Genomic DNA, 23,490 nt, shown 5'->3' on the forward strand with positions numbered 1-23,490 from the left:
TATTCTGATGTATATATTTGAATAAACTGTTGTAATCTACAATGTCTGTGATTGGGATCCTGTTTGAAAAGAGAATCGTGGATGATTCGGATTTCCCGAGGACACCCGACAGACCTGTTGAGTTGTTGGAAACTCGTAAACGCTATCCGAGGTCTGTTAAGACAACGATAGGTGCACGTGGGCTCAATTCTTTAGGAGGTTCTACCACAAAAACTTGTTTCGCCTCATAATTGTCTAACCATTTTGTTAAGTTTTGTATAGAAATTTTTATTAGGCTATTCACCCCCCTCTAGCCATTAGGACCTTTCACCAGCCAGCAGTAATAATCCACGATCGTATACGATCATATTAGCACCGGCCGAATAGGGTCTAGATTTCAGACCAAATATGTAATTTCAAATCTAAAAGGACCGAAGAAGGAAACCGAACTCTTCTCAGGTCAAGGAAGGAATTTTCTTGTGTTATAAATGGTGATTGTCGGCTGTCGCTACATCGGTGTCAGCTGTGAAACAACATTTGTAGGTCAGTTTCTTGTTTACTTCACTCCAATATGTAAAGAAACTCAAAATAAAAATTGTTCAAACATAGAAACTAGAACATTTCCCCAGCAGAATCTGAAGGAACATCAGACAGAAAATTATCAGATGAATCAGTGATATAAGGAACTCATGAGACAGACTCAAAGGGAGTTGGAAGTCGTAAAATGAAGGCCCTGCACAAGCAGTAGGTCCGTGTGCAAAAAAACAGTAGCGCCTAATGTGAAGCATGGCTCGAAGCTCGAAGCCAAAGATTCGGTAAAAGCTCCCGAACAATTGTTTTGACCATATATTATCTACGCAAGAAACCCATGGCTTGGTAAACATTGTTTAGGGTGATGTCCGCTATCTCAGCAGCTTTTCCTGCTCCTTCTAAAAGAACATTATCCAAGTAGGCTGGGTCAGACATTATCTCCTCATAACGGACCTACAAAGGTGTGAAAAAACAGAATTAAAGGAAAGGATTCGTATGAGATTAATTATGCAAATAAAAAGAACTTGATCGCTAAATTTTTCAAATACAATGGTTCAGTCCAATTGGAGGGGTGAGCATAAGGGTTGCACATTATCAAACTGTACAGATCAAGGGTCATGGAACCTGAATAGGCTGCAAATGATCAATTAGAGCTTCCGTAAGAGTAGTCTTGAATGTACCCCAGTTCATGTGTTGGCACTCACTAACAACTTCCTGAAAAACAATATTAGTATAAATATCAATCTTAACTAACTTGAAATAACAAATTTATACTGGATGTAGGTGAAACGTCTATATATAGGCAACTCTGCTTCATGTTTAGCCTGTGTATAGGTGTACTACAGCATGCAAAAATTAGATACCTCCTTAGTCTTCCCAGTGATAATCTGGTATATAGAGAGAAGATTTCTGCATTCCGGCCTCTCTGGGTTGTCGAACTCCATACTGTAATATATGAGTTCAATGAAATGAGTTTCCATAACAATGAAAGGAGAGGTAGAGAGGGCGGAGAAGAGAGGAAGAGAGAAACCCTGGGAATGAGTCAGTTTTGCAGCGCTTGATTTTATTTGCGATCACCTACCAAAAAGAAGACAGCTTTTTATGAATAAATCCAATCACAGAAATATATGAACATGTTAAAGTTATAAAAATATGGAGGCATGAGGATTCAATTCATATCACTATCCTTAGATCCTTACATCTTTTGGGTCAAGAAGGTTAATACGAGACTGATCTGAAGAAGCAGACTTGGACATCTGTCACCAAAACGGAAGTCAGCACAGTACATGTATAGAGCACAGTAACCAGGTAAGTAGAAAAATATGAACCAGCTCAGAACATAATTCAAAAATTAAATGCATATCTAGCAGTACTGTTAATCACCTTGGAGAGACCATCAGTTAGGGACATAACACGAGCCCCTGCTGGAGGAATAAGGGCTTCAGGAACCTAAACAATCAAACCAGAAGGTACTCTAATCTAAGTATAGCATAGATAACTTAGAAGGATGTGAAATTGTGTATGTGCATGACATTTTGCACACCTTAAATAACAAACCCCCTCTCCTGCCAAGCAAAAAATATAAATGAATTGTCATGAAAAGACAAACTACTACTGGAACTGCAAAAAGCGGGACAAAAAAAATTATCTCACCCTCCCAATTTCTTCCACTTTCTTCCACCATAAAGATTATTTCCACGCTCAGCTATTTCACGAGTTAATTCCAAATGTTGTGTTTGATCTTCACCAACAGGTACCAGATCGGACTGCGATCATTCAAGTAAGCCATTGTTCATATTGAGGCGAGAAAAACAAGGGAATAAATACAGCTGAATTGAAATGTTGCATTCATGCTAGCTAAATGAGCTGTTAATAATTCACCTGGTACAAAAGGATGTCAGAAGCCATTAGAACAGGATAAGTCAAAAGTGCAACCCCAACATTTTCATCACCCTGATAAAAAAAAGCATCAGCAGTACTATTATAGTCAACCTTAAAAAATCTGAAATATTTTTAACACCATTATGTAAGGCATTGAGGGATTTTGCAAGAATGGAATCTGACTCCACCTTATCACTACATACGGAATTAATGCTTCAGTAAAATAGTAGGGCTAGAACTAACAGTTTTAAAGTTTAAAGCAGCACTGAAGCTGTATAAAGTGACAAGGCATCACAGATGTGATCTGATGATAAAATTAGACATCACATGGTGTGAACTAAGCACTCATGTGGATCAAACAGAGATCCACAATGAAGAGTGATTATTAGGCCAAAAGCATTAAAATACAGGGAAGATATTGCAAGATCATTTATCTGTTTGACTCAATAATCCATCAAATGTGAAAGCCAAACCCTAGCATGGAATTGATGTATCCTCAAACATGACTATGGTTGTGGCCCATAAGCACATGGAATTGCTAGTCACAAAAAGGAATGTTTCGATGAAATACTTTATCCCAGTTCTTAGTATGATGTAGACATGTGCATGTTATTGGAGAGCATTTTGAACTGCAAGAATAGTTGCATATCATTCATTATTTCAGCAGGTGTTTGAATCACAAAAAATAAGATGTTGACAATGAAAGAGACATCTATATTCCTTGTCCCTTCTCATAACATGTTTAATTTCTCAAACAAAATTTGATGGTGAAAGCTGTCGTACAGCAAGTGACGCACCGCCTTGCGAGACTTCTCTTTGAACTGGATCATTCTATTCAGCCAGCCAATAGGAGTAGAAGAACTCAATAGCCACATCAACTCAACATGAGCACGGACATGAGACTGTACAAAGATAGAAGCCTGAAAACACACAGAGTCATAATACATAACAACAGAAGTGTACACATACAGAATAATCAAAACACAGTGAGGCAGACCTTGGAGCTGTCGACGCCACACGCCAGATATATTGCAGCAGTGCTTCTTGTTGCTTTGGAAAGCAGTGGCGCCTCATATGGTAAAGTAATCTGCAAATATTTTGAACAAAGTGATAAACATAACCTAACAAATTTAAAAGAGCAACAAAATGAACCATAGACAGCAATATATTTATAAAAATCAATTATGAAATAAATAGAACAAGAACAAAAGCAGCTCCTTATTCCTCCAATCCTCCTGCAAGGTAACAACATAGTTTGAATATACAACATGGAAAACACTTAGCTAACATCATAAGGTTGAAAGAATATCATGTATTACACAAATATCATGCAGCATATGTCAAAGAGATATTTAAGAAAGCAAGTTAATAGGAAGGCTGTAATTTGTCTCAGGACACCAGAACAGGGTAGAAAAAATCATTGATAACAATTATGTCAATACCAATTTATCAAGCTGTTAAACTAATACAATTATTATGCTTCTGTTGTAAGATGGACATATACTAAGAAAGAACTTACTGCATGAAGATCCACGATGAAAAAGAATGTCTCGTATAAATCCTGCAATGAAGTGACATATAAGAAGATATAACGATGCAAACTACCCTGAACAAGGGATGAATTAACAGTGATAAGTTCGCTACTTTGTAGTTACCTCTTGAATATAGTTCAATATAGATGAAACAATATCATAACTGAAAAGGCCTTGGTACTAAACAAACTGTTTCTTGTTTAATACTTCTGATTGTTTTCATTCCTTTCAAGTTCTTTTTAGTTCTCTACCACTTAAGCAAAGCCTATACAGTGCAATTCAAAGGAACTTGTAATTTCAAAGCAACATATGTAATACCTGAAGTGCAACCCAATTCTTAATCGCCCCTAGATAATTTCCAAGGTGAACCAATCCTGTTGGCTGTACACCAGAAACTACTCTTTTCCTGCAACAGTGAACACAGCTAGCTGTTCGATTTAGAGAAAAGAGGGTAAATAGATTTATCAGAACCATTTCACAACCTTAACATGAATTCATTACATAACTATGAGCCATCATGGAAATAGATACCATCATTATGGATAACTAAAAGTTCCTAGAGAAATCCTCCCCATCCAAACAGGCCCTATGGAAGCAAATTTTAGTCCTATATTTTTTCCCCTTCTATTGTGCTAAAATTCGTATTTTCAACTTAGATATTTCTGTTGAACTTACATTCAATCTGAACATGCCGTTGAAGCAAAAGGAAGGCCAAACGATCATTCGTAAATGCATATGGAGAAAGAGCTGTATTACAACCATGGCGTAGATAGTTTCCTCTAACCAACCACGACTGCAAGCAGCAAGTAAAATGCATTCTACAGCAATTCAATTCTAGCATCGGTCATTTGCAGAATTCCAAAACATCACAAACCCTATATATTCAATGAAGGTATACCCGAACGCATCAACATCTGAGCAAACTCAAGGCTTACGCCATTGCATTAAAATCTCCTCTCTCTCGTGAATTAGCCACACTAAAATGCAGGTCCACGAGCGATTCCCAAAGGCGACGTGCTAAAAGCCAAACTGCGACACAAACCCGAAAATACGCAACAAAGCATTACGTCGAACACCACCCTGACAGGGAGGCGCTGGACTTACTTCCTTGCCGGAGGAGCAGACTCTTCCTCGCTGGGGCCGGGAACGGCTTCAACCGCGCTGCAATTGAGACGACAGAGCGGGTGGATGCCAGAAGCGAGCAGTCCTCCTCGGGCACCAACGCCACTCCTAAAGCTACGACGCCAAAAGGCGGGAAAAAAACAGAAGTTGCAGCATCAACAGCGAACAAAAAGATATAAGCGGTTAGGGTTTCAGCAGAGCGTACCAGGTGTACGCGAAGTGCGGCGGGCAGTGGAGGACGTGGGAGAGGAGTGCGCGGCTCATGGCGTCGTCCCCGTCCTCCGCTACCCTTCGGATTTGGTTGGAGAAGCCGCAAGCGGACAGCGTGCTGACGCGTCTTCCGTGATAGCGAGCTCAGGCAGGGTGGGCCGCGTAAAACAGGCCGGGTGGAACTGGACGGTGCGGATCCAGCCCAACCCAACAGACATTCTAGAGCCGGCCTACCGCGGGGGTACGTGGCGACACCTCTCCTGCAACGTGTCCGGCGCGGACGACAGGCACCGCCGTCGCCGTCACCCCATGGCCTCGGGGTCCGCCGTGCTTCTACAGCGCTCCTACTCGCGCGCCCGAGAATATTTACGGCTCCAGCGCACCGCCAGCTACTCAGTTGCGCTGCATTTGGAGGGCGAGGGCCTGCGCTGGTGGTGGAGCAACAGCTGCGGCCGCGGCGGGAGGTTTGGCGCGAGAGCGGCGCACCGTATGGCGGGATCAGGGGAGGGGGAAAACGGCGGCGTGCCGGCGGGAGGTGAAGTCGCGATGGCGTCGGGCGTGGTGACTGGCGGCGTGGAGGACGCCTACGGCGAGGACCGCGCCACCGAGGACCAGCCTGGCACGCCGTGGGCCGTCTGCATCGCAAGGTATATGCGAGTTTCCTTCTGCTGCTCCTGTTATGTTTGGTATCCTCTGATTCTACTGTAAACTAGAAAAACTTGGCGCGTCTTTGCCGCGCCCTCCTTTGAATTAGCCAGCTTAGCATTTATTACTTCAAAGGGTTTAGCAGTTGAGCTACGAGATTAAGTTTATGATGATTTTGATGTTGTGCTTAGTTATCGTTAGCAGAGAGGAATACAATAGCATCTTGAACATTACTGAGACCATGATCACATCATAGCAATTGATGATTAGTGTGATGATATTTAATTCGGGTTTACTAGTATGGATTCATACCCATTGCTCTCACTAAATTGTGCAAGTTAATGTTGTATGCCCATTCTACAATAGTTATGGTTTCCTTGTCAGTATAGCCCAATATGGCAATGGTATTTTATATAAGCTGAAAAGTGAAATGATTCTGTCTACTAAGATGAAAGAACACTAGGCCCAAGGGGAAAAAATTGCACGGCATTTATCAATGAAATGTAACAATGTCCTTCCACTCCCAAATAACTGCATGTAGAGCTTCATTTCGAGAGCATGAAGAATACATCCTGATGCATGAGCATGGCCGAACCGGACTGCTGTAAAGATACAATGAAGAAATATTTAGCATATCTAACTTTTGGAATAGCTGAACCCTACAAAAGAAAATATCTTTTTCTAACAGAATAGAACTTTGATACAATGCTCGATATTCATAATGGGTGGATGACTAAAGATGCTTTATATTTCAGAGTCCAGAACAGGTAGGTACCAGTGATTGATAATCTGCTTTCTTACTCTGTTCAGATCTTCTTGAGATATGCATGTGAATTAATAACCTGGTGGCATAGAACACTATACAAATAACTAAATTCTGTTGTAATATCAGTGCTTACAGAATCTAGTTATGCTAAATATTAATGCTTGCAGATGAGCTAGTAGCCTGATACAGATGGTTGGTTCTTGTAAAAAATTTAGAGTGGCTATAGGGTAAGCACATAATATTCCCACATGGATGCAATTTCAAGAAATCTGATAGCTTTACATTTTCAGAGTCACAAAACAGTATATGAAGTTGTATTGAATTAACTATCATCTACATCGTAAGCATCATAGAAGCCACGGCTCATTAAACATCATATCAGAAAAAAAATTCAGCCCTGCAAAATTACCAGCCATAGTCAGTAGGTCTCACAGAACTGAAAACTGATGGAAGGTAGTAGAAGGATATATTCATGGGTGATGGATGATATCAAATTGTCTACTTTAATGACAGATATAACTATTTATTAGCTTTGTTTAGTGTTTGGAAAGAAGTTGACAATGTTTATATTACAGAGCATCTATTGTTGCAAATATAACTTGGATGAGTGTGTAGTCGAAGACTCTGATGATGCACAATTAGACATCAGAGAGAGAGAGGGAGGGAGAGAACTGGTATGCACACACATTACCACATATAAATAAATACTAAAATTTATTTTAGTATGTACAATACGTGCCTGAGCTCCCATCCTACAGCTACAGGATTGAATCCTCCTCTCTCACCGCTACGCATCTTGCAAGCGTCCAGCTGCCAATGGATGGGCAAGACATGATTGTGCGGGGAGATGCTCTGCAATTATCAATCACCAATCCAGTGAATCTAACAATAACAAGCAAAATGGAATAGGATTTCTATTGAAGCAAACACCTGCAACTCTACCTTCTTCTAGAATAGGATGTCCACCAGGGGTGTTTGCTTGCGAATAAAATGCACACCTTGTATTCATTTCATCGAGCACCTTCAAGGCATCATCACGGAGGTATCGATAGCTGCGTTGAGGTCGATGGTGGTCGGCAGCACATGGGAGCATGGAGGCCGGAGATGTCCTTGCCATTGGCTTTCATACCACGGCGGCCCTTTCAACGTGAGCGCTGGGAGGAGGTGGCGGCTGCTCCCTTTCAGGACATGGACAGAGCTCGGGGATGAGGCCGATGGTGGTGTGGCCGCCGTCAGAGAGGCTGCAGTCGTCGAGGCGGATGGACTTGCCAAGGGCGCGACGGGAAGGCTAGCCAGAAGAAGTGATGGATTGGTGGTGGTATTCTCGCCAGATAACCGCAGTGCGCCGGTGGCAGCAGTACTTAACTCCCGCCGGACTCGGGCAGGGCAGAGGTTGATAGTGGGCAGCTCTGCAAGTACAGCTGCGCAGGGGAGCCCGAGGCCGAGGGGACGAGCTGTCCGCCGGAGCTAGCGGGTTCGCAAGGATTCGAGAGCGTCCGGACTTGCAGTTTATAACGGGTGAGACCCGTGACGACCGCGATCGAACGTTTGGTATCGCGTTGTCGCTAGATCCAACGGTTATCGGTTAACGGGCGACGTGGTGCTATGGGTGCCTGAGTTTTGAACTCTGGATTCGAAAGTTAGAGATATTAAGACGACCACGTATCGGCTGAACTCTGAAGTTGAGATTCTTTTCGATGTACCTGTCCATTTCAACATGTGTCATATTGATATACGAAAATCGTGTAGCAATCTGGCCACGAACTTGGAAGAAACTCAATTGGTGTTCTGATGTGTGCATGGCTTCAAGATTGTGATGTTTTGTCATTACCGGGATTTCAGTGGCCACTCCCTACTGAGGGATCCAAGGCACAATAAAGGCCTCTCGTTCACGGAGAAAGAGCGGGACGCGCACTACCTGCGAGGATTATTGCCTCCAGTAGTGCTATCTCAGGACCTCCAGGTCTGCTATTCTACGTTCTCTACCTTATAGCCTTTGCGCGTTAGCAGTTGATGATTTCAGTGAAGCGTGTGCATCTTCTACAGGAGAAGAGGATGTTGCAGAATGTTCGGCAGTTCCATGTCCCGTTGCAGCGCTACATGGCGCTAATGGACCTTCAGGTAAGCCAATCGGCTTCAAGAGAAAATTTGGATTCACAAAGTCAGTTGCAGCTAGCCAGATTACTATTTCAGTCGTGAGTGCTTTTGTCTTGTTGAATGATGCATTTGTTTTCCAGGAGAGAAATGAGAGGCTATTTTACAAGCTCCTGATTGACAATGTAGAAGAACTACTTCCTGTTGTGTATACACCAACAGTTGGGGAAGCTTGCCAGAAGTATGGGTCGATCTTCAGACGACCGCAGGGCTTATACGTCAGCCTGAAGGATAAGTGCGTTGTCCCTCCACCTCTCCTCACAGTAATTGCTTATATCTGCTGAGAGCCTTAAAGTATTAAGGGTGCTTATGATGTGCTTTTTCATGCTAGGGGGAGGATCTTGGAGGTACTGAGAAACTGGCCAGAGAAGAGTATTCAGGTTATTGTGGTCACTGATGGTGAGCGTATTTTAGGCCTGGGAGATCTTGGTTGCCAGGTTAGTTACATTGCCCTGCCATTTTTGCTTTGTCAAGGATCATTTGTGCTTCTGAATTTTTTGTTAAGCGCAGAGTTTGTTGCTTATAATCTTTTTTTGTGTGAAATATGTATAGGGCATGGGAATTCCTGTGGGGAAGCTTGCACTGTATACTGCTCTTGGAGGTGTACGGCCATCTGCTGTGAGTACTTTACATGTGAATATACAGTTTTAAATTGGCCCATGTGAATATACAGTTGTTTATTAGCAGTCTGATGTAATATTTTCCTCCATGTTGTATCATAGTGCTTGCCTATTACCATTGATGTGGGGACAAATAACGAAGATCTACTAAAGGATGAATTCTACATTGGACTAAAGCAAAGAAGAGCAACTGGCCAGGTTCCATGCTATTTGCATTGGCTATGCTCATTCAATTATCATGATTCATGTTAACCTTTAACCTTTATGATTATGGATCTCAATATATTCATTTTCTGAATCAGGAATACTCTGAACTTCTGGATGAGTTTATGGCTGCAGTTAGGCAGAACTATGGGCAAAAAGTTCTTGTCCAGGTATGGAAAATAGTTGAAAGTAAATTATTTGTTTCCTACTGAACTGTAGCAGACCACTTTCTAAAATTTGTTTGGCCTCACAGTTTGAGGACTTTGCAAACCACAATGCATTTACACTTCTTGAGAAGTACAGGACAAACCATCTTGTATTTAATGATGATATCCAGGTAATCAAATAAGGTGTTCGTTAATTTATCTTACTTTTCTTAAAAAGTCATTGAATTTTGTTCCAGACAGCAGTACTAACTCTGAAACCCTGATATTTACAGGGCACGGCTGCTGTAGTGCTTGCAGGGCTTATCGCTGCTCTGAAATCTGTTGGTGGGACTCTAGCTGATCATACATTCTTGTTCTTTGGTGCAGGAGAGGTGATTGACCCTTTTTTGTAGAGTAAATGCTACTGCTCACTATTAATTACTGCATGTATCAAATCTACATCGCATTTGCTTACTTGCCTTCACATTCCCATGAATCTTGTAATCAGATGAAGATAGTAGGGAACACCATCAGTTCCAATAGGTTCTTTTTAGTATAGACATGCCCTTCGGTGTCTTGGGCATAGGATCGTATTGGAAATCCTCTTGTACTTGCTGGTTTACATTCCAAAAGAACGGTTTGGTTGTCCTGAGATTGTCCATACTTTGGCAAACATAAGTACATAATTTGTATGCTAGTATCAACTATGGTTTATCATAAACACAAATGTATGTCATTGACTTTCGTGTTCAATAAAGACTGCAATTTAAAGGTCCATCTGTCTGTCTTGCAGGCTGGTACGGGCATTGCTGAACTGGTTGCTCTGGAGATATCCAGACAGGTAGTAACTTTTCAAGTTTGGCTTAACTGGAGGAATTTGCTGGTGACCATAGTAAATTAGTGATGTTTCTTTTCAGGCAAAGGTTTCTGTAGAAGAGGCTCGCAAAAAGATCTGGCTGGTTGATTCAAAGGTTAAGAAGTGTTACCTTCCTATTTATTTTTATTTTTATTTTTGTGAACACATTGTAAAGAAGTCTGTCGTGTGTTGCAGGGACTGATTGTAACCTCACGTAAAGAGACACTCCAGCCATTTAAGAAGCGATATGCACATGAGCATGAACCTGTCAAAGATCTCTTAGGTGCTGTTAAGGTACAAGGCTAAACCAAAGGGGATACAAATAGGCTTCCATTGTGGATTTTCATGGTTCATAAATCTTTTTTTCCATTTTTCAGGCTATCAGACCGACTGCACTAATAGGATCAGCTGGTGTGGGTCAAAGTTTCACGAAAGAGGTGATTGAGGCTATGTCTTCGATTAATGAGGTGGCACTTAACATCACTTCCTTGTCTAGATAGTTTGTTTTGTATCATTTCATCAAGTATTTAGAATTAACTCCAATGAAATGCAGAGACCGATTATCCTTGCTCTATCAAACCCAACGTCACAATCTGAATGTACTGCTGAACAAGCATATACATGGAGTCAGGTAGCGTTTCATGCATAGTTTCATCTTTCCACATGCCAAATTTATTTCGAATGCCTCAATCTGAGGATACATATGTAAACAGGGGCGTGCCATATTTGGGAGTGGAAGCCCATTTGATCCGGTGAAATATAATGACAAGCTGTTTGTGCCTGCCCAGGTATGAAAAAATGGCTTGTGCACACAAAGTCCTTAATTTATTGATAGTTTCAACTACCTGTGAACTTTATCTTGAACTATAACAGGCAAACAATGCATACATTTTCCCGGGGTTTGGACTAGGGGTGGTGATCTCAGGAGCGGTCCGGGTGTCAGACGATATGGTCCTTGCTGCTGGTACACACAATCTGCAAGATTTCAAGAGGATCATTCATTTCTCGATATGCTTTCCTGTTTGTCAGTTGTCACTAATTCTGCTTCTTTTTTGGGGGGGGGGGGGGGGGGGGGGGGGGGGGGGGGGGTCATTGGTTTGTGGATTGGACAGCTGAAGGACTAGCTGAACAGGTAACCCCGGAGCATATTGAGAAAGGCCTGATCTACCCGCCCTTCTCCATCATCAGGAAGATTTCAGCTAACATAGCTGCCCGTGTCGCCGCAAAAGCTTATGATCTCGGTATCTTTGCTGTTTTGGGGTACATTTTACTAGAAAACTTAGCGACTTCGAGACACCATGTAAGTTCCATTCTTCTGCTTCACTTTCCGCAGCAATGGCTAGCCAGCTCCCTCGGCCAAAAGACTTGGTGAAGTACGCTGAGAGTTGCATGTACAGCCCCGTCTATCGATCGTACAGGTGATGTGAAGAGCGAACAGTGCTGGCATCGGATACACGGATGGGTGTGTTATATATATACAGCTTCACCTGAAGATTGCATATGCCTATACATTGACATCTACTGCTGAGCTGCTACCTGCTATGCTTGTACATATCTTCCCTGTGACAGTCTTGTAAACGTGTGGCGAAGTCCGCTACTGTGGAGCTGATACTGCACGTTCGTACTTTATGTAGCTGTGCAATAAAGTTCAGGGGATGTAAATTTTTGACGTATTCCTACGTACTCCGTACTAGTCTACTGCAGCATGTTGACATGTTCTCATGCGTGTCGGGGGTTTCTTGTACATGTTTTGCCGGCGCCTATGCAGTCTTGAGGTCTCTACACAAGCGGGGTGACGACAGCATTCAACTCCGAGTGCAAGAAATTGTTATAAAAGAAACGTAAATGCCACCAGGACGTTGGACGGTTCATGGGCATGTATACCAGCCCAATAAATCCCTAAATCTCTGCTCCTTGTCCGCTCGTTTTATATTACGGTATCTGTGTCTGTCTCCTCTGTTGCGTCGGTCAGATAAGAAAAGGAGAAGGAGATGAGACCTGTTCCGCTCTACTCCGTAGTCGACGGTGACCTTGCCTGCTCCTCCTCCGTCGGTCGCCCCGCTGCTCCTTCCCTTGCTCCACCGCGGGTGCGGCTCCCGCCTGCTGCTTCTACTATGTGGCCCGCTTCGCCTGACGATGCGAGCATCGCCGTACCCACGTGTGGTGACCGCTCCCTTGGTCGCTAGCTAGCCACTGAGGCCGCTACGCAAGGAGAAGCGTCGGGCCTGGCGCGGAAGCCCTCTGGCCTCACGCTACGGCTGCGGGCGGGCCCCCGATGCAGACGACGAAGGAGTTCGCACCAAATACGATGCATGTTGCAAGTGCACATTTTAAATGTTTCAGATGTTTTAGAGGTATTTGCAAGTGTTTTATAAGGATGTTGCAAAAGTAGATCGGAATATTGCACATGTTGCAATGGGCTATACATGTATGTTTCAAAAGTTTCATCTGTTTTAGATGTATGTTGCAAGTGTTTCATTTGGATGTTGCAAAACTAGATCGGGATGTTGCATATATATGCAAGTGTTTCAAGTATTTTTATATGTATGTTGCAAGTGTTTTATCTTGATGTTTGCATATGTTTGTAATGGTTACACACGTGTTTTCAAAAAAAAATGGTGTTTTATAAGTGTTTCAACTGTTTTGGACGTATATTGCAAGTGCTTCATCTGGATATTACAAAAATAGACTATGTGTTGCACGTATTACGATACGCGTGAGAAACGGAGAGGGCGTGAAAGGTCTGGCGACGTGGGCAGCGTCTGGGCGGCGCAGGCCCCGTGTGGACATACGAAATGCAAGCTTAGACGAGGGCATGCTGGCCTGAGCGCAGGAAACGGGAGTGCAGCGTGGTGGTCCAGATGCAGGCGTCTATCCGGACGTCCGGGCGCTACTGCCGTAAAAAATACTCCAAATACAATACGTGATGCTTTGTAATTAGCTGCTACTTGCTACTACGAACGGACGTCAAACTTTTAAAACTGAACGCCATCATCCGGACGTCAGGATTGTCACATCAAACCGCATTCGTCAAAATATGTTCAGCACGAGTCGATTATGCCACGCAAATTTAGAGTTCGGACGCACACATGGATCTGAAATCGCTCTCTATATGAGGCCGCAGGCCACTTCACAAGTTGGAACAAGTTTTTGGAAAGCCCTTCCCAAACCAGATTTTGCCGAAACCCCTTCGCTCGCTTTCAGGAAGTAAAAGCAGGCAAATTGGGTCTCGCACAGAATAATGGAAGGCACAAGTTAGTGGATTGCTGCAACTGCAACAAATGGTCACCCAAGCTTGGATGATCTGGCCAGTTCTATCTTGATTGTGTATCATCTGAAATTTGGGAAGTCCGTATCGCCCAGAAGGATCTCGGATGCAGGTTCTTGTTATCGGCTCTGAACAGCCAGCCTATATTGGACTGGCAGGCACTGCACAACGCGATCGTCCATGTGTATCTGCAACCAGAAAAAAGAACTTAGCCAGTGTATCAGGCAACCATGGTAGTTATGTGATTTCCAGGTTCAAGTGGAGAAACGAAAAAAGAAAAAGAAACTGGTAAAATTATCATACCCTGGAAACCAGCTGTGAGTTTTGGAAGGGTCGCCGCGCAGTGCAAGGCCAGTGGCACTGTATACTGTGATAATCTCTTTCACAGAACTGTGGGGCTTGCTGTGAGAAGACATTGGGCTGTCACTGGACGTCACCGCCATGTCACTTCGTCTTGCAATACGGGTCTACAACAAGAAAAGAACCTGTCACCTCTTGTATTAGTCAAAACTATGCATAAACTATTTGATCAGTTTTATAGCTGATATCCCCAGGACTACCCCAGATCCAAGAATCAGATGGGACGACAACCAAGCAAGAGTTTATGTGCTGATTCTCAAAAATCAACTCCCCAAAGGTCGACTCGACCAGTGAGCTTTAACCATCTCTATGGAAATAAGAGACTTGCTAAAATTCAGGAACCTAAATTTTAGTTTTCTTTCATGCGACGGTTATTGCATATATTTTATACTAAAATTGCAGCTTTAGTTTGTTGCAATTATATAGGCATAATCTGCAATTTTTATTCCGAGAATAAAAAACATGTTAGACAAAACCACAAACTCGATAAAATCTGATCTAAACTGGCACAGACAATTAACAATTTACGCACAGACAATTAACAATTTACAATTGTTTCTATAGTTAGACAAGGACAAAAATTTGATATGTTATGATACAAAGACATTTACAAATCACAAAAGTAACAATTCACTTGTACTAGTTGGTTGTACAAGAGTGTTGCCTGAAATTATCCTAAAATTCAGGCACCTAAAATATAGGAGAAGTGTGGAAATAATGAGTCAGCTTCGTTTTTTTTCTTTTTATTAGGTATTTGAAACACTGCACTTATGCAAAAAAAAAAGTTGAAATCTTGCAGAACCTAAATGACAACAAAATTTGAAATCCTGGATCCAGTTTCATTTTCATGTCACCACTATGCATGAATGCATGATGCATTACCACCACTGGTTCCAACTGCAGACTGGACAGAGATAAGGTCACAAGTCTTGGCCATGTGAACAGAATTGAAGAAATGAAGCATGATCAGAAACTTTGAGAAAGTAACTGTTACTGTTTAAAAGAAAGTAAACAATACCAAGCAATTTCTACATCGTATGAAATTGAAGGCTTTGAGTAGCTGAATCTCCCGCTGTAGTCGATATGAGATTCCATCAATCTCAAGCAATTCTTGCCTTAGAGACTCTGAGATAGGAAGTTTGCTTCCAATGCAAAATGACAAATAATTTGGTTTCCTCACATGATCATCCATGCTTGGGTTTAAAATTACTTGTCTCCACAAATCTGCCATAAAGAAAATTCAAGGTCATACATACAACAACACTTAAATCACAACTGAACAGATTTATACTTGACATAACAGGACTTATCTCTCTATACTACAAAGATATAAGCAACTTTTCCAGCATGTCCGAGAAAAAAATTACAGGAACAAATATTATGCAGTTAACAATCAATGAATGCAGAGTAACATAAATTCAGTTTGCTACAATTCAAGAGAAATAAAAAAGGAGTGGAGAAATAACTTGGTACCTGCAGCTCTCCTAGAAAGTGAATACGAATCATACATCTCATAAGCCCAGCGAGGCCAAAATGACAATGGGGCCTGTGATGCATTTTTTGTTGCAAAGTAGCGTTTCTGCTGTTTAGTATCTTTCTTTCTTGCTCTCTGAAAGGATTTGGAGGATATGAAACAAAGATTATCATCATCTCCTGTGTTTGTATTCTTATCTGGCTGACCATACCCATCAATTTCTTTTACAGACTCATGGCTCTGGCAAGACTGTTCAGGTATAGAATTTTGGCCTTCATTTGAGGATTCATCCACAATACCACACCTTACCAAGCCACTGGACCGGGAACCTAAAAGGTATATTCTTTTATCTGTTACTGAGTAATCACTTGAAGTGCTAGTGGGTGATAGAGAATCCCTATCCATACCAGAATCCACATGATCAAGTTGTGTAGAACATGACGCATGCAAACTGGGCACTATCGATGAAGCACATTGCCTGAAACTGTTAGTTGCAGCTAACTGTCCAAAAGCATCTCTTGGAGTTCTTTGAGGTGTATCTTCTTCAATAATTTGGACTTCACCCCATGGCTGTCAAGAAAAATGCCATGAGAATATGCTCTCTTCCTTTTAGTTCAGAGAATTACATAGTTTTTACTTAGGCCCTGTTTGGATCACAGCTGGATCATTATAATCTAGGTTATACATAGGATTAATATAATCTGGATTAATAATCAGAGTGCTTGGATCCCTGGATTATTGTGGTGGATTATTCTTGGTTCAAGTGACAAATACTCATCATCACCAAAAAGCAGGTCCAAGGTGGATTATAGGATTATTGTAACCTGGTGTTTTGATTATAATAATCCACCTTATAATCTAGCTTGTTTGGATCACAATTACAATATCTTAGTTGATTATTATAATCACAGTGGATCCAAACAGGCCCTTAATTATTAAGACTTACTACTCCGTCGACATCCAACCAATGGCGCATAAGACGAAACCGCTGCTGACCATGAGAGAAAATACATGATGAACCATCATCCAACTGTTGAATTTTCTGTATCTATAAAGGCAACATAAACACACAAGTTAATTTAACTCTTGACAGTCTGACTAATGAGAAGGAAGGGCTACAGGTGAATATAGATAGTTTGAATGAAATAACAAATAAATAAAACTTGCACCAATATATAGCTCACAACTTATTATACAAAAAAAAAACTCGACCTGCAGGGGGTAAGACAGCCCCTGGGTATTGCATTAAACTCACAACTTATACTAGTCTAGTTGATGTTAAAATTGCAAAATGTGTAAAAGGGTGTTAACCAAAAGAAGTCAGACTCAGAGACATGTTGGTGGCATGAAAATGGCACTTGTAGTGCGCACTTGAATTCCAACTTCCAAGATGTTTTGTATCATCAACTGATCGAAGCAAAACAACAAATAGTCCCAAGCAAGTCGGGGTAGACTCATCAACTGATCAATGTACAAATCCAGAAATTTGGTTGCAGGGTCTATCTTCAAGAATAAGGAGACTATAATCAACCATAGCTTCTCAAAAGAAGAAAAGAGAAACACAATAATCAACTTTAGCTGTGGATACCATAAGGATGTTTTCCAGTAAGTAAATGTCTAGGTCCTGTGTGAATTCATTACAACAACAACAACAACATAGCCTTTCAGTCCCAAGCAAGTTGGGGTAGGCTAGAGTTAAAACACACCAAGAGCCCCAAGTCACGATTCAGGCACTTCAATAGCTGCTTTCCAAGTACTCTATTCAAACATAGATCTCTAGGTATATCCCAAGCTTTCAAAACTCTTTTTATTGCCTCCCCCAAAGTCAATTTCAGTCTTCCTCTACCTCTCCTCATATTATTAGCTTGGCTTGAGACTCCACAATGCACTGGTGCCTCTGGAGGTCTTCTTTGGACATAGCCAAACCACCTCAACCGATGTTAGACAAGCTTTTCTTCAATTGGTGATACCTCTAGGTGATCACGTATATCATCGTTCCGAACTCGGTCCATTCTTGTGTGACCGCAAATCCATCGCAACATACGCATTTCTGCAACACTCAGTTGTTGAACATGTCGAATCTTTGTAGGCCAACATTCTGCTCCATACAACATAGCCGGTCTAATCGCCGTTCTATAAAACTTGCCTTTTAGCTTTTGTGGTACCCTCTTGTCACAGAGAATGCCAGAAGCTTGTCGCCACTTGATCCACCCTGCTTTGATTCTATGGCTAACGTCCGCATCAATATCTCCACCCCTCTGTAGCATCGATCCCAGATACCGAAAGATATCCTTCTTAGGCACTACTTGACCTTCCAAACTCACATCTCCCTCTTCCTGTACAACTCCGCCAAAGTCGCATCTCATGTATTCGGTTTTAGTTCTGCTCAATCTAAAACCTTTAGACTCAAGGGTCTGCCGCCATAACTCTAGTTTCTTATTTACTTCAGCCTAGCTTTTGTCCACTAACACTACATCATCAGCGAACAACATACACCAAGCGATATCCCCTTGTATGTTCCTGGTAACCTCATCCATTACCAAGGCAAAGAGATACGGGCTTAAGGCTGACCCTTGATGAAGTTCAATTTTAATCGGGAAGTACTTTGTGTTACCATTTTTTGTTCGAACACTAGTCACAACATTGTTGTACATATCCTTGATAAGGGTCACGTACTTTGATGGGACTTTATGTTTGTCCAAAGACCATCACATAACATTTCTTGGTATCTTGTCATAAGCCTTCTCCAAGTCAATGAAAACCAAGTGGAGGTCCTTCTTCTGCTCTCTAAACCGCTCCATAACCTGTCTTATTAAGAAGATTGCTTCTATGATTGACCTTCCGGGCATGAAACCAAATTGGTTTGAAGATATCTGCGTCGTTCCTCGCAGGCGCTGCTCGATGACTCTCTCCCATAACTTCATAGTGTGGCTCATCAACTTAATTCCCCGATAATTAGTACAACTTTGGATATCTCCCTTGTTCTTGTAGATTGGTACCAATATGTTTCTTCTCCACTCCTCAGGCATCTTGTTCGATCGAAAGATATTTCTTCTAAATGGCTTGATATATGTCTTTTAGATGGCATTAAATTTGTTTACAGATTCCAAGTCTAGTCCAGTGGTGAAGCTGGAACCAAAATGGCAGTGGTGCACCAGGAGGATATGGTCAAAACAAGCCAACTGTGACCTAAATTCCATTTTACTGTAGTGCAGCACCCTAGCCCTATGTTTTGTCGCCCCTCATCTAGGCTTTAGTTGTTACTAACTTATTATAGAAGACATCAAAGATATTTGTTCTTTTTGGTTCCTAGATAGAAAGATCATGTACATTAATATAGAAATAATTTTATCATTCTATCATATGAGCAGATGCTCAATCACTAGTAGAAACAACTCAACGAGGAGGAAGACCACAAGTACACATGACATAACTAGTAACTAATAGCTTAGAAACCACACCTCTGCCATTGTCCCGACAGAAGCAATAGTATAATGTCCATCATTTGTGTGTCGATAAACATAAACCTGACATTGGACCATAGCCAATTAAAATAGACAATGTAACAATGCATCATGACAATGAGAAATGGCACTCACCACGCCTATCATGCATGGAGCATCAACATGATTAATAGCCTTGTCAATAGCTTCCACTAATCTAGGCTGAAACACTCGAAGATGTAGGGAAGCTTCAGGAAACAAAACAACTCCTGCAGAAGTTCCATGACAGAACATTTAATATAATTCCACTATGTTGAAAATGTACGCCATCAACATAGAATAGTCCTCACTCCGGTGAAAAAGGCCAACACAGATGGGCATTTCTATATATACTTTGTAAGATGAGATTATTACCACTAGTTACACAATCAATATTAGGTCTGTTCAGATTTCGGGAAGGACAACAGGATGGTCCACTTCAAAATGTATTGTCCTCATATTCAAATTAATTTGAGGTAAGCTTTGTCATACACTGCATGGTCCACAGGAAGCAGGAATGCTACCTTGAAGGTAAAACGTCGGCAGATTCAGGACTCTGTCTCCATCCAGGAAAGCAAATTTGCCTCGTGCACCATCAATCTTTGCCTCTAGCAAATAACCAGACTGTTCATGCATTGAATCTAGGGATATAAAATCCGAATCTATCTAGGAATATAAAATACACAAATAAGATTAGCATGAATATTTACCAAGGTAGGTGTGATCTTGCAAGGAAACAGTAGATGTATCGACCATAAGCTCCTCAGAAGTGTTAATCCCTCCATCTCCATGAGCATTTCTGCGATTAAAGAATGTGAAGAAGAAAAAAGAATAAAACAAGAGTCCACACAAACATTGAGTAGCAACAAGCTCATACAAATTCACTTCTATCTATACCATTTAAATGAATGCAGGTACAGGTATTGGGGAAATGTTTAGCAGACCATATATTATGTTCACTCATCCCATTGAACCAAGGGCCTTAAGATGTTATCTATCGTATTAATCATTAGTAGCAAAACTTTGAATATAACCGACCTTGTGGGCACCATGTATACTACCTCATCACTCCTCCACCAACCTTTTTTAGAGTTTTAGGGCCATGCCCCCATATTCCAATAGATCAAAAGACAAGACTCCACCAACCATAAGTTTGAGTACATCAGCAAAATTGTGTTGCGAACTAAATGTTGGCTATGAGTGCGAAGTAACCACTAACCATCTCCGCTGTAAGTTCTGCGCTTAAAACAAATTTTAGTTTAAGCTCCAGATTTTGCTGTTTTCTATGAGCTTAAGTTTGCAAAAATTCCCCAATCCTAATCTTTAAGGGAATTTGAGAGATGGATTGAGCTCAAGCGAGAGCTTAGCAGAATATCTTTAGATGAGGAGGGCTCTGACATGGTTTGTTGGGGTTTGAGAAAAAAGGCCACTTCTCTACAAAATCCCTCTACAGATTCATATCAAATGGTGGGGTTACTAGCAGAATAGCTGGTCATCTGTGGAAATGTAGAATTCCCTTGAAGATCAATTTTTTCCTCTGGCAGGTTTTAAACTGCAATGTGCTCTAAGCCTTAGCAAGAGAGGTTGGAAAGGTTGTGAGAAATGCTGCCTGTGTGGGATTATGGAATCTGTGAATCATATCTTTTTTTGATTGCATTATAGCTAGAATGATTTGGGGCTTCCTAAGAGAGATCTTTAAATGGCAAAATTGGCCAACGTCTGTGAAGAACTTATCTGAAACATGGTTACAGGGCAAGGTGCTCCTAACCATCAGATTAACCCTTTTCATCTTTGCAGGTTTTGCTTGGGCTATTTGGAATAATAGGAACAAGATGGCTATTGAAAACAAGTTTCCAAAGGCCCCGTCTGACATCATCTATGTTGCATTATCATTCCTGCAGAAGTGGAGTGTACTCCTCAAGGAGGAGGGTCGCCAACGCATTCTGCAAGTGGAGGACGAAATCCTGCGCTGGATGAAGAATTTCAGGCCTAGTGTGTTGATGTCTACTGGTATCTGTGAAATCTAGATCATGTACTAGGCTGTCGTGTGTTATTTTGCTTTCCTGAGGAACTGGCTTCCCCAGTATTGTATCCGACTATGCTTTCTTAAAAGCTGAGGTAAAACTCTCGTAAAAAAAAAAGAAGGCTTAAGTTTGCAAAAATTCCCCAATCCTAATCTCCACCGCCTCCGAATTCAGTGTGTAATGTATTTTCACAATAACTAACATCGTCAGTCACACCACTCTATCCCCCGCAAGGAACTGTAAGAAAGGGGCAAGGGGGGCGCTCGGACCTGAGGAAGGTGTCGACGTCGGAGGAGGAGGATGAACCGTCGTCGTCGACCTCCTCTACCTGGAGGTCCTCCATATCCAGCTCTAGGATCTGCTCCATCTGCCTCCGCTCCCTCTCCAGGATCCGGTCCCGCTCCGCCATTTCCCCGCGGCCGCGAGACGCACCGCTCGAGTCGCAGGTTGTGGAGGTGGCGGCTGAGTTCAAACACTTCCTCCACGCGTGGGTGATTTTTTTTTTTCGCAACGAAAATGTTTATTTGTTTATAAATTGATCGCGCTCAAAACAAAACGAGTAATTTTCAACAATCTCTGGCAACGGTATTATTTAAAACCCATATTAGATAGCGACATTGCAATTTAAGGGTCCTTTGGAATTTCACAGAAATTAATTAGGAATTTTATAGGAATCAATTTATTTTCGCATAACAAACTTAGGAGACTAGAAAAAATCCCACAATTCAAAGACGCCTTAAAAATAATAAATAGTTAACGACTAAGCTAATTGTCAACTAAACATGTTTAAATATTGGACCGGTTTAGACACGAATCTTGATCCGCACCCACAGTGGACACATTAGGTCCACTTCGGTCCACGTCGACGAGAACACGCGCCACCTACATCTTCCGAAGCAGCCACTATATGGGCTCGATCCATACTTAAAAGACCAAAGAAAACCACCAACTAGATCTTTCTAATGGAAGACCTTGTCATGCCAGAATTTTTTATTTTTAACCTTTTCTTAAAACAAATTTCAAATCTAACACGATTGTTTTTCTATTTTCAAATCTAACCCGTTTTGCCACATCTAAGTCCATGGCATGGCCAAAACATGCTGTCGCGCCATATGCATTGGCGCAGCACGATCTGCCACATTGGACAACGATTTTCACGTGTAAATCTTTGCCGCGCCACGCGCCAACCAGACTGGCGCGGCAATGCACAACCTTAGAAACATTATATCTTTTTATATGACTTCAGATGAAGATGATCTTTATATAAAAATTGTAGCTCTCTACAAGATCTATAACTTTCTAGCTTTGAGTTTTTCCATTTGAGATCGTTAAGATGCTTAAAAAATTAAACAATATTTTAGCAGTATATTAATCGCATACGAGCATTGTCGCCTTGGAAAAATCATATCTTTGTTATATGTAAATGAGATATTTTCTATATGAAAATTGTAGCTCTCGATGAGATCTACAACTATCTTGTTTTAAGTTTTTCCATTTAAGATTGTTAAGATGCTTAAAAAATTAAACAAAATTTCAGCAGTATATTAATCGCGTACAAGCGCTTGTCACCTTAAAAAAATCATATCTTTGTTATATGGAGTAAATGGAGTTTGTATATGAAAGTTGTAGCTTTAGATGGGATCTACGAATCTATAATTTTGAGTTTTTGCATTTGAGATTACTAAAATGTTCAAAAAAAATAATATAAAGTTTCAGCGTCGTATTAATCGCGTACAAGCTCTTGTCGTCTTGAAAAAATCTTATCTTTTTTCTACGGTGCTAAATGAAGATATTTTTTACATAAAAGTTGTAGCACTTGATTGAATCTACAACTTTATAGTTTAGAGTTTTCTTTCATTGGAGGTCATTATCTTTTGCGCGCGATGTGAGTGATTACCAATCGAGAGTCGACTCGGGAGTCCAGAACGGATGAAGATGATTGGTTTGTTAGATGATGGTATTATGGTGCTCATAGAAAAGAACTGTGCACCAACCGCGTGCAATGGCCATTGTAGATAGCTTAGTGAAGCACGTACTATTATTATCTCACTTACACTTTCATCGTTTGCTTTGCATAAAATTTTAATCTAAAGATGGTGAAAAAAGTTAGAAATTAAATATGACATATCATGTCATAAGAAAATTCAATAATAATTTGAATAAGTTATTCTTTAATAAAATTTATAAAAGATTTTATTGGCATTTGATGCTACTTTCATTCAAAAGAAAATTTAGT

The 23,490-nt window shown here is 41.2% G+C and overlaps 3 protein-coding genes across 8 annotated transcripts; 1 reads left to right on the forward strand and 2 right to left on the reverse strand.

The window, feature by feature from the left end:
* Positions 1-581: 581 nt before the first annotated feature.
* LOC136450442 (tryptophan--tRNA ligase, chloroplastic/mitochondrial-like) lies at positions 582-5,381 on the reverse strand. Of its 2 annotated transcripts, XM_066450878.1 has the most exons (15): positions 5,251-5,381; positions 5,028-5,159; positions 4,242-4,329; positions 3,911-3,952; positions 3,389-3,478; positions 3,189-3,311; positions 2,392-2,463; positions 2,164-2,276; positions 2,054-2,075; positions 1,894-1,959; positions 1,710-1,766; positions 1,541-1,587; positions 1,374-1,455; positions 1,135-1,224; positions 582-963 (listed from the first exon to the last, which is right to left on the reverse strand). In XM_066450878.1, exons 1-15 carry the CDS (start codon positions 5,307-5,309, stop codon positions 829-831), a joined length of 1,218 nt encoding a protein of 405 aa, XP_066306975.1. In that variant the 5' UTR covers positions 5,310-5,381; the 3' UTR covers positions 582-828. The 2 variants fall into 2 exon arrangements, with proteins under 2 accessions (XP_066306975.1, XP_066306976.1); XM_066450879.1 differs by lacking the exons at positions 5,028-5,159; positions 5,251-5,381 and having other exon boundaries at positions 3,389-3,626.
* Positions 5,382-5,436: 55 nt separating this feature from the next.
* LOC136450441 (NADP-dependent malic enzyme-like) lies at positions 5,437-12,376 on the forward strand. The gene is made up of 19 exons (XM_066450877.1): positions 5,437-5,902; positions 8,509-8,629; positions 8,713-8,787; positions 8,904-9,055; positions 9,152-9,257; positions 9,373-9,438; positions 9,543-9,638; positions 9,743-9,814; positions 9,898-9,981; positions 10,084-10,182; positions 10,584-10,631; positions 10,708-10,761; positions 10,842-10,940; positions 11,024-11,113; positions 11,200-11,277; positions 11,360-11,434; positions 11,520-11,610; positions 11,759-11,887; positions 11,980-12,376. Exons 1-19 carry the CDS (start codon positions 5,565-5,567, stop codon positions 12,066-12,068), a joined length of 1,962 nt encoding a protein of 653 aa, XP_066306974.1. The 5' UTR covers positions 5,437-5,564; the 3' UTR covers positions 12,069-12,376.
* Positions 12,377-13,631: 1,255 nt separating this feature from the next.
* On the reverse strand, positions 13,632-21,722 carry LOC136452956 (uncharacterized). 5 transcript variants are annotated; one of them, XM_066453532.1, is made up of 11 exons: positions 21,524-21,722; positions 19,941-20,029; positions 19,755-19,838; positions 19,348-19,460; positions 19,210-19,275; positions 16,695-16,796; positions 16,156-16,318; positions 15,748-16,077; positions 15,293-15,498; positions 14,218-14,381; positions 13,634-14,102 (listed from the first exon to the last, which is right to left on the reverse strand). In XM_066453532.1, the coding sequence occupies exons 1-11, from the start codon at positions 21,661-21,663 to the stop codon at positions 13,961-13,963; spliced, it is 1,599 nt and encodes a 532-aa protein (XP_066309629.1). In that variant the 5' UTR covers positions 21,664-21,722; the 3' UTR covers positions 13,634-13,960. The 5 variants fall into 5 exon arrangements, with proteins under 5 accessions (XP_066309630.1, XP_066309627.1, XP_066309628.1 ...); XM_066453533.1 differs by having other exon boundaries at positions 13,632-14,102; positions 15,748-16,318; positions 19,755-19,854; positions 21,524-21,551; XM_066453530.1 differs by having other exon boundaries at positions 13,633-14,102; positions 15,748-16,318; positions 16,695-16,790.
* Positions 21,723-23,490: the final 1,768 nt, after the last annotated feature.

The sequence above is a fragment of the Miscanthus floridulus genome, chromosome 5, assembly GCF_019320115.1.
Source record: "Miscanthus floridulus cultivar M001 chromosome 5, ASM1932011v1, whole genome shotgun sequence".
NCBI lineage: Eukaryota > Viridiplantae > Streptophyta > Magnoliopsida > Poales > Poaceae > Miscanthus > Miscanthus floridulus.

Bases quoted from the DNA above. Each gene is read 5' to 3' on its own strand.
- LOC136450442 (XM_066450878.1), bottom strand. From the start codon at position 5,309: ATGAGCCGCGCACTCCTCTCCCACGTCCTCCACTGCCCGCCGCACTTC. The intron at 3,953-4,241 runs GTATTACATATG...ACTTCATTGCAG, and splicing joins AGAATTGGGTTGCACTTCAG to GATTTATACGAGACATTCTT. The intron at 1,767-1,893 runs GTGATTAACAGT...TTTTGGTGACAG, and splicing joins TAACTGATGGTCTCTCCAAG to ATGTCCAAGTCTGCTTCTTC.
- LOC136450441 (XM_066450877.1), top strand. From the start codon at position 5,565: ATGGCCTCGGGGTCCGCCGTGCTTCTACAGCGCTCCTACTCGCGCGCC. The intron at 9,815-9,897 runs GTATGGAAAATA...TTGGCCTCACAG, and splicing joins GGCAAAAAGTTCTTGTCCAG to TTTGAGGACTTTGCAAACCA. The intron at 9,982-10,083 runs GTAATCAAATAA...TGATATTTACAG, and splicing joins TATTTAATGATGATATCCAG to GGCACGGCTGCTGTAGTGCT.
- LOC136452956 (XM_066453529.1), bottom strand. From the start codon at position 21,663: ATGGCGGAGCGGGACCGGATCCTGGAGAGGGAGCGGAGGCAGATGGAG. The intron at 19,461-19,754 runs GTAGCATTCCTG...GAACTTCTGCAG, and splicing joins GCCGACGTTTTACCTTCAAG to GAGTTGTTTTGTTTCCTGAA. The intron at 16,319-16,694 runs GTAAGTCTTAAT...TTTTCTTGACAG, and splicing joins GGTTGGATGTCGACGGAGTA to CCATGGGGTGAAGTCCAAAT.